General features: G+C 50.7%; 1 protein-coding gene across 2 annotated transcripts in view; it reads left to right on the top strand.

The window, feature by feature from the left end:
- The window catches only part of Ccdc60 (coiled-coil domain containing 60), a 137,273-nt gene extending 124,019 nt beyond the window's left edge, over window positions 1-13,254 (top strand). For both annotated transcript variants that reach the window (XM_048785724.1, XM_015505134.2), the window contains 6 exons: window positions 2,241-2,312; window positions 5,573-5,635; window positions 6,069-6,191; window positions 8,495-8,626; window positions 10,950-11,139; window positions 12,870-13,254. In XM_048785724.1, coding sequence (XP_048641681.1) covers window positions 2,241-2,312; window positions 5,573-5,635; window positions 6,069-6,191; window positions 8,495-8,626; window positions 10,950-11,139; window positions 12,870-13,007 — 718 coding nt within the window. In that variant the 3' untranslated portion in view covers window positions 13,008-13,254. The remainder of the gene's footprint in view (window positions 1-2,240; window positions 2,313-5,572; window positions 5,636-6,068; window positions 6,192-8,494; window positions 8,627-10,949; window positions 11,140-12,869) is intronic.
- The last annotated feature ends 2,931 nt before the right edge of the window (window positions 13,255-16,185 follow it).

The raw sequence follows: 16,185 nt of genomic DNA, 5'->3' as shown, positions 1-16,185 counted from the left end.
ATGTCCACTCTTCTTAAGAATATTCATGAGTATGCAAAGTCCATGCACTCGTCATTAGCATGAGAAGTGTCCAGGGTATGAGCCACCTGTAACCCCAGCTGCTCTGAGGCAGGAAGGATTGCAAGTTCAAGGCCACTCTGGGAAACATAAAGAGGCCCCGTCTCAAAAGAAAAGATAGAAAGGGCCAGGGGTGTGGCTCGGTGGTGGAGCACGCGTCTGGCACAGGTGAGGCCCTGGGTTCCATCTTGGGTGCCCTCATCCCAAGGACTCTGATCTTATCCCAAGAGCAACGGGGATCCTTTGAAGGGTGAAGTGGCTCATACACCAGGCTCGAGCCTGAGGTGGTGTCCCTCGGGTGGAAAGCGGCTCCCTGGGACCTCTGACCTCTAAACTCCTCCGAGAGGAGGCAGGCCGGAGTCAGAGTCCCTGCTCAAGAGCAGATCCCTCTGCGCCAGCGAATTACTTCCTGAGAACAGATGAGGCAGGAGAAGAGGCTCATCATCGCCTTCAGCCTGCTGGGATGCCGGCGATGACTTATTGGTTATTGTTATTACCATAATTACAGCTCACCCAGCGCTCGCACCAGCCCGCCCCGCCTCTGCCGCCAATGATGAATCTGTCTGCCGCAGCCTGAACCCGCACTGGGGACTCCGGAAGGTGGCCTTAGAGGCACTCAGAGCCCAAGTCGGCCCATAAGGCCCCGCTGCTGCTGTCCCTGTTTGGACAGCAACAGAGACAGACAGTAACAGTGAACAGCAGCTCAGCAAGGCTGCTCTTCCTGAGAGCTCACAACATGAGCACTGGGCTCCGAGTTAGGCTGATAAGAATCCGAACACTGGTGGCCTTTAGACATGTCACTTAGGCTTTTCCTAAACCTTCCAACTCCTCATCTATAAAATGAGATCATAGAGCATGGAAGCATTGACTTTAGAACCAAAGATTCTAGGGACACTCTCCCCGCCACCATTTCCTTGCTGTGTGATGTTGGGCAAGCTGCTTTACCTCTCAGATCGGATTGCAATTCTGTCAAAGGAAGCTCTTTAGCAACTGATCCCAAAGGGCTGGGGTGAGAATGACATTATTCTTGTAAAGTATTATGAATGCTATGTAAATAGTGTCTGCTCCCGTGAGTCACTCGAAGCAAAGAGTGAGCTCGTGCATTTTATTTAACGTATAAGCTTAGACCTGGCAGATAGGAAGCGCTCGGTAAACGACAACTGGTAGGGGAGGAGGGATGGATGTTACTTGTATTTCCTACCTCGTGCTCTGTGGAGTCTTTGCTGCACCTTGTTGAGGCAGGTCCCTTAGCCGTCACCAACGCCCCATCTCACTGATGGAGAGGAACAGCCACAAGTGACTTCCTAAAGATCCACAAGGACAAAATCGCACTCGAGCCTGGTTCTCAGGGGACCCATCACGTGGCCTCTACATTCAGTTTAATGATAAAATAACCATGGTTACGGAGCAAGCACCTGTTGAAATTCCCCTTCCTCGTTAATTCCTCCGAGGGGAAAACCCCTCCCGCCCGACAGCGGAGATTGAGTCTCCAGCACAGAGCCGAGGGGGGCCGGCAAGGAAGCCACCATTCTCCGTCCCGTCCCTTTGGAATCTCGATTTATTTCTTTCTTGCTTCATGCACCAAATCTGCTCCCATCAAGGTTGACAGAGAATCCTGGGGTTTTGAGGGACCCCAAAAGCCAGCCTTGAGCAGCCTGTGGCTTCAAGGCTGGACTGTCCCCCAGACATGGAAGAAGACAGTGTTTCTTTCAAATTTTCTAACGGTGTTTCCCAAATATGTCTGGAGAGCAGAGTCATTTTGGGGGAGTTTGTGGGAAAACACAAATGTCTAGACCTTGGTGTCCCAGACTCTCCAAAGGCAGCCTCAGGCATGTCAAGGGGACGCTGTCACAGGATGCTGGGAATGCTACAGGGCCGTGTGTGTGTGTGTGTGTGTGTGTGTGTGTGCGCGCGCGCGCATGCGTATGCATGTGAGAGGGAGAGAGAGATTTAGGGGTTGGGGGGGGGGGTGTGTATCGTTTTAAATGCAGCTTCTGGGGCCCACCCCCAGGCCAGTAGATCCAAATCTCTGGAAACGTGGCCCAGGGTGTCGGCAGGCTCTGCAGTGATTCCTCTGCAGGTGGCCCTGAAGGTCCCCCCTCTGCAAGGACCCTCGTCCCCCCATGGGTGCCCAAGGAGCCTCCGTGTTCAGGGCCTCACTAAAGACCGCTCTTGCTTTGCAGCCTCTTGTCGGTGCTCAGACAGACCAAGAGCGACTCTGCCTTCAGGGAGGGGCAGGCCACCCACAAATCCAGGTAGGAAGGCTGCAGCCCCAACAGGGTTACAGGAGCCACGGCAGAGCGGCCCCTCTGCCAGGCCAAGGGGCACGGGGTGGTGAGGGGCCTGGGTTCCTTCTGGTGACCTTACTGGGAGTGAGCCTCTCCATTGGGGGCTCAGGGTGTGTATCTTGGTGGTTCTCCCCAGCAATTGCATCCCATCAAGTTAAAGCTTCAGCTGAAATCAGGAAGGTGTGGGGCAGGATGACCCCACCGCTCTTTTTTTTTTAACATTTTTTAAAAATATACGACAGCAGAATGCATTACAGTCCTTATTACCCATGTAGAGCACAATTTTTCACATCTCTGGTTGTACACAAAGTATATTCACATCCATTCGTGTCTTCATACACGTACTTTGGATAATGATGTCCATCACATTCCACCATCATTTCTAACCCCCTTCCCCCTCCCTTCCCTCCCACCCCTCTGCCCTATCTAGAGTTCGTCTATTCCTCCCATGCTCCCCCTCCCCACCCCACTATGCATCACCCTCCTTATATCAGAGAAAACATTCAGCATTTGGTTTTTTGGGATTGGCTAATTTAGTATCATCTTCTCTAACTCCACCCATTTACCTGCAAATGTCATGATTTTATTCTCTTTTATTGCTGAGTAATATTCCATTGTGTATTATGTGCCACATTTTTTAATCCATTCATCTATTGAAGGGCATCTAGGTTGGCTCCACAGTTTAGCTATTGTGAATTGTGCTGCTATAAACATTGATGTGGCTGTGACCCTGTAGTATGCTGTTCTTTGGTATAGACCAGGAGAGGGATAGCTGGGTCAAATGGTGGTTCCATTCCTAGTTTTCCAAAGAATCTCCACACTGCTTTCCAGATTGGCTGCAACAGTTGCAGTCCCACCAGCAATGTATGAGTGTACCTTTTTCCCGCATCCATGCCAACACTTATTGTAGCTTGTCTTCATAAAAGCTGCCATTCGGACTGGAGTGAGATGAAATCTTAGTTTTGATTTTCATTTCTCCAATTGCTAGCGATGATGAACATTTTTTTCATATATTTGTTGATTGATTGTATATCGTCTTCTGAGAAGTGTCTATTCAGGTTCTTGGCCCATTTATTGGTTGCCGACCCCTCTTTTTCAAAGATAAATTTTGTAGCCGGGTACAGCACCACACACCTGCCATCCCAGCAGCTAGGGAGACTGAGGCAGGAGGATCACGAGTTCAAAGCTAGCCTCAGCAACTTAGGGAAGTGCTAAACAATTCAGAGAGACCGTGTCTCTAAATAAAACACAAAATAGGTCTGGGGATGTGGCTCAGTAGTCAAGTCCCTGGTACCCCTCACCAAAGGTAAATTTTGTTCTGCATGTTTGAGGTTCCAACCTGATGTGATGAGACACCTATAGATGGACCTGGAGGACTTCAAACTAAGTGAGACACCCTCCCCTCTTTACTGGGGTGACTCATGATGGGGTGTGGAGGTCTTCCCAGCTCATTTATTCCTTTAGGAACTATTCTAAGATCCTCTCCAGGTGCCAGGAACCGAGTAGGTATTGAAGCTTCAGTAGCAAACGAAACAAATGTTCTCTGTCCTCCTAGATCTTACTGTGTGGACATTTTGGGGGCCATGGATCCTTGATAGTCTGAGGAACCCTACGCATTCCTTTCCAGACAATGTCTAGGATGCAGATTTATAAACACATACTATAACTTACAAAGAATCACTGAGATTTCTGTAGTAACATAGATCACTGTATTGCAACCCAAGTTGGCACATAGTAATCTCTGAGCTTCTTTAGCAATGCATTATATAATAAGATGGAACAGCAGGTCTAATAACCACTGTGATTTTGGATTCTTGTTGAGTGTAAATGATTCTTCAAAATATTTCCCACAATTATAATGCGATATACAAATGCCTGTGGTTTCCATTTCAGTTCAAGGCTAGTTAAAATACACATGAAGTTTTTTTTTCCCAAACCTGCATTCACGGGCCCCTTAAATTCTGTTCAGGCTTAACAATTGTAGTTTAATAGGGGTGTTGAGCATGTCTCGAATAACCCCATAGTTAACCATAAATCATGACTCAAAAGTGTTGCCAAGGAAAAGCAGACAGGATGGAGAGGGGCCCAACCAAGACTGAGCTTAATGTTTAAGCAGAGACCTGAAGAACAGAGATTTGGCTCCTCTGCGAGGTGGGAGTTGGGGATGGTGTTCTAGCAAGGGCATAGCATGTGCAAAGGGCCAGAGGCAGAGGACCTCGAAGGCACTGTGCAAAGACCAGAGTGGCTGAAACTCAAGGAGGAGACAGAGACGGGCACACAAGTCTTGTTTCCCTCTGTTTATCACCAACTAGCTACACCACTGATCTCACCTGCCTCCTTCTCTCTGAGTCACTGTCAGAGCTTTGGAAAGAGAGCCATCTACAGGAAGAAGGTTAGGGCCAACATAGTTCTCCAAAGGACCTATCTGCAGGGTGGGGGCAGTGGAATCCAGCACACAGGCCTTCTGGATATTGTTAGTGAAGCCCTGCTTCCCGTCCAGGTGGGGTAAGGGTTTGTCCGCTGTCGGCCAGACCCAAGACCTCTAGATCCCGTCCCATGGGCTCCTGGAAAAATCAGTAAAGACCAGGACCTTTGCTATGGGGAGGGATCTGAGAGCCAGCCAGGTCTGTGGCCTGAAGAAGTTCCAACGCAAGGTCAGAAAAAAATAAGACAGTCTTAACGCCTAGAAGCACACAGAGTGGTCGAGGCAGCTGGCCAAGTTTATGGAAAAAATGAAGGGGAGTAAAGAAGGTGCTAGACCTCGGCGCTCAGGCCTGAGCAGGGCCCGGCATCCCCCCTAGGGAACCTGCCCAAGTGGGTCAGGGTGGTCAGCCGCAGGGGGCGTGCCGTCGGGGCTCACATAGGCAGGCCAGGCGGTGAGGACAGTCCTCACGGGTGAGGACACAGAGGGGCTGGGCTCTGAACTCAGCCCTGTCTGCCTGCAAAGCAGAGTCACCCTGGCACCGTGCAGAAGCAGAGGGCAAGGTTGGACCAAGAGTCCAGGCATTCAGGCCTTGCTCTGGAACCTAAACCAGGGAGGACTGGGGCAGGTGGACAAGGAGCCCCGAGGGCGTCCAGGGCAGCGGGTGGGCAGGAGCAAAGGCCTGGAGTTCTGGAGCCTCAACCACCCCCTGGCCTGGATCCTGGGGGCTGGCAGGAGCCAGGCGAACCCCCTTCTTGTGAAAAGCAGACTTGGGGCAACTTGAAACCATGCCTTGGTGTTTCAGTGAGAGATCGAGCTCTACCAGCGGGGAAAGCCACACCCAGATAGTCCAGAAGAAGGCGAAAGGGTGAGTCCGATGATCAGGGGGCAGACTGACTGCGATGGCCACACCCTCCTGCCTCCCCTGGGGTGATCCAAAGCAGACAGACTCCCTGAAGTCACCGGTAGCACCGAAGGACCAGGGGATCCCCCAGGGCAAAGGGCTCCTAGGGAGGCTGAGCCTGAATACCACAGCTTTTCAAGTCCCTTAACATTGTCTGGGAGCTAGTGACAAGTTGTCTCAGTTTCAGGCTCATTTAATAAGTCCCCAAACACCAGCTCGATGCTGTTGAGGAGCCCAATCCTTCCTACGCCCAGCGGGAGGCCGAGGGAGGCCCGGGGTGAAGGCGGAAAGCCAGGTGGGCGCAGGGAATCCCCACTCCAGACACCTGGGGATGCAGGGAGGGGACAGCAGGAGCCCTGGGCCCGATCCGCCAAGCCCTTCTTCTGTGCGCCCACAGCCGGGTCCCCCGTGACATCGTCCTCTGCAAAAGCGGGCTCTGCAGCAGCATGAGGGCCAGGTTCTACAGCGTGGCCCAGGAGGCTGGCTTCTGCCTGCAGGACAAGATGGAAATCTTCATGAAGTAAGGGCATCGCTCCACCTGCCCACTCGAGGGGCATTTGTCTGGTACCTGTGTGCCCACCAGGGGACAGGTACAAGGGCCACAGCCCAGTCCCAGAAACATGCATCCCCTCCTCTCAGGGAGTCGATGGTCTCCTGGAAAAAAATTGGGTGAAAATTAAATAACTGCGCCTATAAATAGAGCTGAACACGTTCCAATCACTCCATATGGGAAGAAAGCTGGGCGCCATGTCAGGGGAGGGGGGGAGAGAGAGAGGAGGGAGGAGGGAGATAAAGCGGGTGAGAGAGTGAGAAGAAGGAGGAGGAGAGAGAGAAACCTAACTTAGGTTGGGTAATCCAGGAAGTCCTCTCTGAGGACCCACTGCAGGATGAGGCCCGGGTGGCATCAGGCCAGGGGGCAGGAAAAGTGCTCACAAGGTTCCAAGAAGGGGCTGGGGAGCTTGAATACGGTGAGTCGGGCAGCAAGGGCCGTGCATCCCGCAGAGCCAGGAAGGCCGTCGTTGGAACTTGATTTCAGATTGCCAGGGGCCGCTGCAGTCTCCTCTCTCTGGCAGCCCAGTAGCTGCCCTCCTTCCTAGCCTGCCCCCCCCCTGCCTGCAATGACCCTCTGTCACACGGACTGAGGGCTGCCAGGTGACCCTGTGCTCTCTTGTCCGTTCAGAACTGATCAAACGATGCTCTGGGCCGGGGGTTTAGAGAAGGCTGACCCCGGATGTGACCTTCTGGAAGCTCCTGGTCTTGGGAGTAGACAGATGAATAGATAAGAAGCCGCTGCACAGGGCGCTGAGCCAGGAGCTCAGCCAGGCAGAGGGCTAAGGGGACGCAGGACAGGGAGGCCCTTCCTGATCTGGGACAGCCATCAGAACCGTCTTTCTGGAGGGAACAACATTTTCTGTTTAATAAAAACAGATCATTCCAGGGCACTGCCTCGGTCAGAATATTCCAGAGAACCATGGGCCAGTCGTGGGCCTAAGAGGTCTGTATTTGTGTACTGTTTGCCCCTCATGAAAAACCTACAGGGCAAGGGTTGCCTGTAATAGCAACCTATTAGACCACTTTATAGCTGATAGAAATGACATCAGAAATATCTCTTGTCAAAGGTGATCCCCCAAGTGTCTAAACAGTAAAGGTAAAATTCAAACACCGAACTGGAAAGTGAACAGGGAATAGAGTTCCCATTAAAAGCCACAGCAAAGTCCCAGAAGCCAGGAAGGGCACAGTAAGGCAGGGAACAGCCAGCAATCAGGTGTGGCTGGGGTTTGGGATGCTTGCAAGGCGATCAGAGAGCATGACAGAGGCCAGATCATAAGAGGCTTTACCAGCCCACCCATGGAGGTTGAACTCCAGCTCAGAGACTTTGATCGTGAGCCAAAGCATAAAGTTCTAGGAGAGAAGGAATGAGAAGGAGGGTGAAGATGCTGGAAAATGTTGTAGGGGCCGAGGAATAACTGGAGCTTGGAAAGCCAAGTCATTCTAAGCGACTTATTCTGAGTAAAATGGAAGCCACCGAGCATTGTATACAAAGAATTGAGGCGATTATATTTATAATACAAATTGACCTTGGAGAAATAGAACAGGCACAAAATGCTAAGGGGAGCGGCAAAGAGATGAACCAACATCAGTTGGTTGAATGAGTCAGACATGAAGCTCAATTCCCTACAGATGTGATTTAATCTTCACGTCTGAGTCCTAGGGACCACCCTCAGCCCCATTTTACAGATGAGAAATCAGAAGCAGGTAGGGGACGGGAGCTAAGGAAGAGGCCAGTTCAGCAAGAAAGGCATTTCAGGACCTTGGAGAGAGCCATGCCGTTTTGCAGCAAAAGCCTCATCACAGACTAAGGCGGAGCTGCGATTCTGCCCCCAGTGCTGAATTGGAGCAAATTGTATCCCATGTTTAGAATTAAGTCAAAATGAACCCCAACCTTATGTATAACTAGAATGCATAAATAAATTTTTTTTAAAGAGAGGAGTAGTGAGGGTTATGAAAGGCCTCAGCCAGGCGCAGTGGCGCACACCTGTCATCCCAGTGGCTCGGGAGGCTGAGGCAGGAGGATCCCGAAGTTCAAAGCCAGCCTCCGCAAAAGCGAGGCCCTAAGCAGCTCAGTGAGACCCTGTCTCTAAATAAAATACAAAGTAGGGCTGGGGATGGGGCTCAGTGGTTGAGTGCCCCTGAGTTCAATCCCGAGGACCCAAAGAAAGAAAGGCCTCGGGGAGGAAAAGGTGTGTAAGTCGATCTCGAAAGCGGGTAGGACCATCAAAGGAGGAAGTCTCTGACGCTTCTCCCTCTTTCTCACACCCCTAGGCACCAGGAAGAGAGAGGACTCCAGAAGTTCAATTCTTTTGGCCGTGCCTCCACTTTTCAAAAGGACATGTCCAAGATGCGACATCAGATCTCCTTGGTCAAAGGAGACGCACAAGAAATTGCAGACCACTGGTAAAAATCCTGAGGACAAAGCGAGAGGGTCGGAGGGGCCGGGCTGTGAGTGCAAGGTCAAGGCCCATTCGGTCTCTTCCAAGGTGCAGAGAAAAGCATCGCCACCCTAAATTGTCACTGGCCACCAATTAGGTGGCACCCAAAGAGGTTAATTTCAGAGAGCACGAGTCAGAACCCATCAGTTTCTGGACCACGGGGAAGACCACCTGCTGTGTTCTCTGCTCTTACCTTCTGACAGCCCCAGGGGAGGGGCAGGTGAAACAGCCCAACCTAAAACCAGTCTACAGACTTTGAGGTCTATGAGGTGGTCCCCAAATAATTTAAAACCTTAAGGACACAAACCCAGGTAGGAGTGTCCTAGGAACCCTGTGCCCCTGTGCTGGGTGAGGATAAGTGACCAGAAGCAAACCAGTATGGTGGTGCACACCTATTATCCCAGCAGCTCAGGAGGCTGAGGCAGGAGGATCTCGAGTTCAAAGCCAGCCTCAGCAAAAGCGAGGCCCTAAGCAACTCAGTGAGACCCTGTCTCTGAATAAAATACAAAGTAGGGCTGGGGATGTGGCTCAGGAGTCAAGTGCCCCTGATTCAATCCCGGTGACAAAAAAAAAAAAAAAGCAACCAGAATCAACATGGTGAGTTTTGGAGTCTTATTGAACCTCAGTGGGCACCATGGTCAACATGGTCTGTGTACTTCAAAATAACTAGGAGAGAGAAGGCTGAGTGCTCTCAGTGTGAGGTGATGGATATGTTAAATATGCTTTTGGGGTCATCACACATTGTATACACCACGTACTGGAATGTCCCACTGTACCCCATAGATAGGTCCAATTATTATGTGATGATTAAAAAGCAAAATGAAAGGTTTAAGAAAGGAAATACACACCAGACTGGGAATGCAGCTCAGTGGTAGAGAACATACGTAGCATGTGCAAGGCCCTGGGGTAGATCCCCAGCACAAGGAAAGGAGGAAGGAAGGAAGGTCAACAGCCCTCCCCTAAAAAAAAAAAAAAAGCAGTATGAATTAACTGATTACTAGACTGAAAGCTCCACCCTACTCAGGTTTAATGAATTATTTTATTCCTACCCTCAAATCCTTAAGGGTACCTACTAACCCCATTTCACAGACAGGGAAACTGAGACTCAGAGAGGGCAATTAATTTACTCAAATTAATAGTAACTTTGATAGTAAGAGGTAAATTTAAGATGTAAGTCCCTTATCTGGCCCCAGTCTGTATGCTCATTTGCAATTCAGAATTAGGGTCCAATGAACTGGGATATCGCGAACCCCACCAAGATCCAAGAGTAAGATGAGAAAGTCCGAAGATGTACCCCAAATTCCTCCCCTGATTTAATACTGCAGATCAGGAGCTTACAAAGCAGGTCCCTGAGGTCTCAGCAGAGTTCTGGGGCCTTCCACAGTGCCTCATGCTCCCGGGGGATGATGCATATCTACACATAATGGCATTTATTCACGTCTCCTGGTGTAGAATGAAATCTCCATGAGCACAGGGACTTTGAGTATGGGAAGCATGCGTTTCTCACAGTAGGGGTGCTCGGTAATTTTAACCGGAAAGACTTAGTCAATGACTTATCTCAGCACCCTGCTCACCAGGTTGCCGTTGATCTGACTTTACTCTTACTGTGGTGGGCACTTCCCTCCCCCGTTAGGATGCCCAAAGTTTCCAACATCAGCAAAGGTGGCTGGATCCCACCGGGCAGGATCGGCATTGATTTCTCACCGCGATGCCTAGACGTGAGTCTGTCTGTGACTCTCTGTTTCCGTTCCCCACATCTCCCCCGAGGAGTAGAGAGGTAGGTTAGACCAGGGTAGGGCGGAAGCTACCATTCCCTTCCTCTCATGCTCATCATCAGCTCCAAGGTGAGCACCTCCCGATCCTGGGACTCATCCCTTGGATGTGTCCACACACCCTGGGCTGATTAACCCTCAGGAGAGCAGCTTCAGAATCCTTCAGATTTCCAATCTCCCCCTCCTGTCTTCTAGTTTTCCTGCTTGATTTTAAAAAAAAAGAAAAAGAAAAGAAAAGAAAGAAACTAAACTCAAATGCATCTCTTGAAACCATGTCCTTAGCCACTTTCTAATGGAACACGAGTTGCGTTCCAGCTTTTCCCAATCCTGAGGACAAGCACTCCTCCTGATTCGTGGGCCCTTAACATTTAGGATGGGTCAAAGGTCCTCAGACCGAGTCTCACGTTGCCCTGCAGACACTCCATGAGTGACAGAAGTGGTGGAGGAGAATCCACGGGGCCCAGATCCCCCGGCCCCCCGGTGCCCCCTAACTGGCCCTGTCCTCTGGAATTGAAGGTACTTTGACCTGTTGTCCAAACTCCCTGAGGATCTGAAGAGCTTCCGCCCCGCCAAGAAGATCCTGGCCAAACTGCAGAAGTTTGGGGAGAACCTGGACCTCAGGATCCGGCCCCACGTCCTCCTGAAGGTGTTACAGGAGCTGAGAATCTGGGAACTGTGCTCCCCAGACGTGGCTGTGGCTATTGAGGTAACCCCTGTCCCCTTCCCCCGCCCCCATGCCGTGGTTGCCTTCATTCCGCCATCTGTCAACCCAAAGGCATTTATTATAAGTGCCGGGGACACGGGGAGCAAGAGACATGAAGACCCCTGCCTCCCAGGAGCCTACGTCCCCTAGAATTACCACATGACCTTGGTTGTTGGTCTCCGACTCCAAGGGACATTAGATTCTACATCAGCGGGGTCCCCTGGAACCTTAGAGGCTTGGAGGACAATCGTCGTAAGAAGCAACTCCAAATCCTGCCACTGCAAGTGTGGTCCCTGGGCTCCCCCTGGGTGGTGGGGAGAAGGGGAAAATCTCAGGCTACCATCCCAGAAGTCACATTTCAGGGGGCAGGGGGTGTCGCATACCGAAAAAAGTCTGAGGAGCTGAGGTCTAAAGTAAACTAGTGGCACCTACCTTAACCAGGATGACAGCGGAAGGTGACTTTTAAGCTGAGACCTGAACCATGAGAAGACAGCACCATGTAGACAGGGGAAAGAGCAGGTCAGGAAGAAGGGACACCCTGTGTAAAGGCCACCAAACAGGACCCGGCTTGACTTGGAGGAATTCCTGACCATGCATGGCGATAGCTGAGGTGTCCAGGAGGGGCATGGTTCCACGGGTCCTGGAGAGGTCAGTCCACACCCACCTCTGAAGGTCAGGGTGAGGACTCAGGTCTCTGTCTCAAGGTGCTGAGGAACCACTGAGTGGCTTTCAAAAGTCCTCGACCATCAGAAGTTTCCAGAGCTCTGTCCGCCATCAGAGGCACGAGCCGTGAGGACTCCAGAGTGAGGGGCAAACAGAGGTTTAAGGCCCACCCTTCATTTTATGGGATGGCCTGTGTGCATTTCCATAAGGCGCTCAGTGACTCCAGATAAAGAAGTGACTCAGAGGGGGACTTTCTCCAGCTGGACAGGCTTTGGGGATCTTAGCGTCTTCACCCCGGGTCAGCCCTGCCTTCGGATGACCTGGGTGTGTGTCTGTGTAGAAGGGCAAGGTCAGGTGTCCAGGGTCCCCTCCCCATACCCTGCGAGGCTCTGAAAGACTCCGGCAGGCAAGGCCGGAACTACCTCGAGGGTGACGGTCCACCTCCTACCTGCCAGTCCTGAGCCACCTTCTGCCTGCCAGCTTGGGGGGTGCATGGGAGAGAGATCCAAGTGAGTCCAGAGCCCTGGCTAACAAAACTCGGCATGCTCCTCCCCAGAGCGAGCATCACGCAGCCTCTGATAACCCGGATCTGGGGTCTCTGCATCTAGAGTCGACATCAAACACTACATTTTGTGTGCCTTCAACCCTTTCCTGAAAAGCAAGCCCCAAACTGTCACCAATTCTCAAAGAGATCTATGAACCGAAAAAATATAGATATAATAGTATGAGAGCAAGTGACTTTTTAAAATGATACGAAGAAGTAGAAAAGAAAGGGAGAGGCATGTTATCCGGGTTTTCCTGCCCTCCTCAAATCTCCTTGGGTCAAAAGTAACAAAGGGGGCTTAAAATTATCCTGTTGAGCGAGGAGACTGCAGAGAAGGGCCCTCTTCCCAAAAAGATCAGCCCAGCCCGATGCTCCAGGCATTATGAATGAATGAATAGTTAAGTGCATCCTGGGGCCATGCGTCTTGGTGACAAATCTTCTGGGATCCTAGCGGGGAGGCAGGGGAGGGTGGTGGGTTCTAGTTTCCAAACCAAATTCTGAGGTTGTCACTGTATTTGACCCACAGTTTGTGCGAGAACACATCGTCCACATGCCTCAAGAAGACTACATCAGCTGGCTGCAGAGCCGGGTCAACCTACCCCTCAGGCCCCAGAACGCCCTAACGGAGTCTCGGCCTGCAGTGACCAACAGTCCCAGCGTCTGAGGCCAAGCCTAAGCCATGTCCCTACATCCCTAGACCTTTGCGCTTGCTTCCTGCCTGCCCTCACAGGTGCTTGTTAAGATGCAGTAAGATCATCAGACGACTGGCCTCCAACACCCTTCTAGAGTGAGATTCCCACCCCAGCCCCGGCCCAACTTCCAGTCTGATTCTATCTACTTCTTCTACAGATTCCTTCCCCCCTATTCCTTGTCCACAAATTTGGGATAATAAAATTGACCTGGGTCTTTTATGTCTGAATGGGAAAGTGTTGGAGCTGTGGGATTTGGGTACAGTATTCAGGTCCTAATGATAATCATAGTGACCGTTTATTGAGCTGCTGTTATGTAACTGGCCCCATGATAGTGCTTGGCTTAGAGGATATCATTGGAATCTCACAATAATTTGGTTAAGTAGGAACCCAATTCACACCACTGGGATTAGAATGTATTTCTCAACATTATATATACCATCTTGAATGAATGGATGGATAAATGGATGGAAGGAAGGAGGGATGGATGGATGGATGGATGGATAAGTGGATGGATGGATGGATGGATGGATGGATGGATGAATAAGTGGATGGATGGATGGATAGTGGGCAGATGAAGGGTGGATGGACAGATGGATGGATAGACTGAGCATTCCCCAACAAGGCAAAGGTATGCAAGAAAATCTTAGCCATAAGCATAGTCATCTATTTTCTGGTGGTCTTGGTTGCAGGACAAAGCTTATTTTCAAGCTCATCTCACAACGTAGCAGGGCTCATTGCCTTTTAACCTCTTTCTCATCTTGGTCTGTGCTCGCCCACCTTCTCAATAAGTTACAGGAACCATAGGCCTTTTAACTCTCTCAGTGATAGCAGAGCCAAATAATCAACCAAACAACTGGCCTTGGTTTGCAGTTGTCACGGTTATCAGAGCATTCGTCGAGTCTGGCCTTCGACCTCTCCCCTGGACAATGGTCAAGTGGGGAGAACTGGAGAGACACCTCAGTGCCAGCAACATCTCGCTCCCCCACTCACCTGCTCGGTCACATACTCGTTCATTATGGACATTTACCAAGAGCCCAGTCGGCACCAACCGAGTTCGAGGCACAGCAATGAACAAGGCAGACACAATCCCACTCTCGTGGCGTTTCCATGGAGAAAGACAAGTCAACTAAATGTGCAGATGGGTCACATACATTACACACTCCCCACGGAGCTGCCCCGTGTCTAAAAGAACACTGTGAGGAGCTATTTTCTGGGTAAAGAGTTGGGATAGTCCATAAGGAGATGGCGAGATTCAGAGACTGTAGACATCTGTGTAATAAATAGGCATTTGAGTGAGAGGAAGTAAGGAAGAAAGGAGATCCCCACCCCCCAAAAAAATGCAGAAGAAGTGGAGGAGAACAAGCAACGTTAAGAGTGAGCTGAGACCTGGAGAGACACCAGCCAGGTCCCCTGAGAGTGGCTGACAAAGGATCTCTAAGAACTACGGGGCGGACCAACCCCTCCACCCCATCACTTGGACCTTCAGTGATCTCTGCACACTGGATTTACAGAAATCTTGAATGTACATTTGACTTCCCACTCAATATGAGATGGAGACTCAGCCAAATGGACAGTTATCTCCAAGGTCAGGTGACCATCGCAGAACCAGTTCCACAGTGTCAAAGTACAAGGAGACCCCCCCAGAGACTAGGAAAGGGGGTGCTGACTGCTACCTGAGGTGTGAGGCTTTTGAGAGGAAGCGAGGATACCTGGAGGTGAGTGGGGGTCGTTCTGAGGAAGAAGGCTGGGCAGGTCGAGGAGGGAAGGATGTTCCAGGTGAGGGAAGAGAATGTCAAAGTCCTAGCATGAGAGACACGGGAGTTGTTAGCGGAGGAACTCAATCAAGTCCTGCTGGACGACGTTGCAGATTAGAAACACAGGACAGAGGGAGATGAGGAGGAGAGGAAGGAAAGAAAGGTATAAAGAGAATAAGAGGAGGTAGGTTTTAAGCCTATTAAGTTGGAGATGCCCGGGGGACCACTGGGTGGAGGGCTGCACAGGTGAGGAAACTTGACCTCAGCACCCCCTCAAGATGGCTAAGGTAAGAAGTGAGAGGAGCGGCCAAGGGAGAGAGGGAGAGAGGCCCTTGAGGACAGAGTCACATTTACTGAAAGGCCACCCTGTTCCGGACACAACGTTTGACACGGGTTATCACATGCCACTCCCACAACCCTTCAAGGCCAGGCTCTTGTATTTTAATTTTTAACAGATACATAAAAACGTAAAAATCAGAGCCGGTCACAGTGGCGCACACCTGTCGTCCCAGCAACTCGGGAGGCTGAGGCAGGAGGATCTCAAGTTCCGGGCCAGCCTCAGCAACTTAGCAAGAACCGGTCCTAAAATAAAAAATGAAAAAAAAAAAAAAAAACCGCTGAGGATGTAGCTCTGTGGTAAAATACCTCTGAGTCCAATCCCCAGGACCGCAAAAAAGAACCAAAGAAAGAAAGGGAGGAAGAAAGGGGTATCATGATGTTTTTATACATGTACACATTGTAAAATGTTCTGATCAGGGAAAACATACCTATCTCCTCTAATGTTATTACTTTCTGGCAAAAAAAAAAAATGCAAAACCCTTCTTTCTAGATTTCTGGAATACACAGTGTGGAACGGTATCTAGAGTCACCCTACCATGCGACAGCACAGCAGAGCTTCTTCCTCCTATCTTAGTACCTACCCATCTATCAACCCTACCCCAGCCCTCCCTCCCCCCACGTCCAGCTTGGCTGTGAATCCCCTACAGTTCCCGGCTACCCCTGAGCCCCAGCTCTTGCTACTATAATACAAGGAGGTCATGAAAGTTATTGTGCCTTTGGAATCGTGCCCAAGGAGTGGCTCTAGCAGGGTGGCTTTTGGGCATTGCATTAACTCACGTTTGAACTGCTTCCAGTTCTCACGGTGTCTTCCCATCTGATGTTTACAGTGTCTCTCCGAGGTGGGCTCTAAGATAATCCCCATTTTGTAATTAAGCCTATCGAGCCTTAAGGTTGTTTGCTGGCAGCCACATACAGGTAGGTGGCAGAGACCAGTCTAGAACGAGGTCTGTCTGTCCAGGACACAAGATTTACTCCACCCGCCTGCATGGCACTTTCTGAGCCTCTTGCTCAGAGCTGTAGCTCCATCTAGTGGCCGCTATTAGTATTTCTTCCCCTC

Source organism: Marmota marmota, unplaced genomic scaffold, assembly GCF_001458135.2.
Source record: "Marmota marmota marmota unplaced genomic scaffold, marMar, whole genome shotgun sequence".
NCBI classification, from domain to species: Eukaryota; Metazoa; Chordata; class Mammalia; order Rodentia; family Sciuridae; genus Marmota; species Marmota marmota.
Note: the sequence above shows the minus strand (reverse complement) of the source record. Positions and strands in the feature narration are given on the sequence as shown.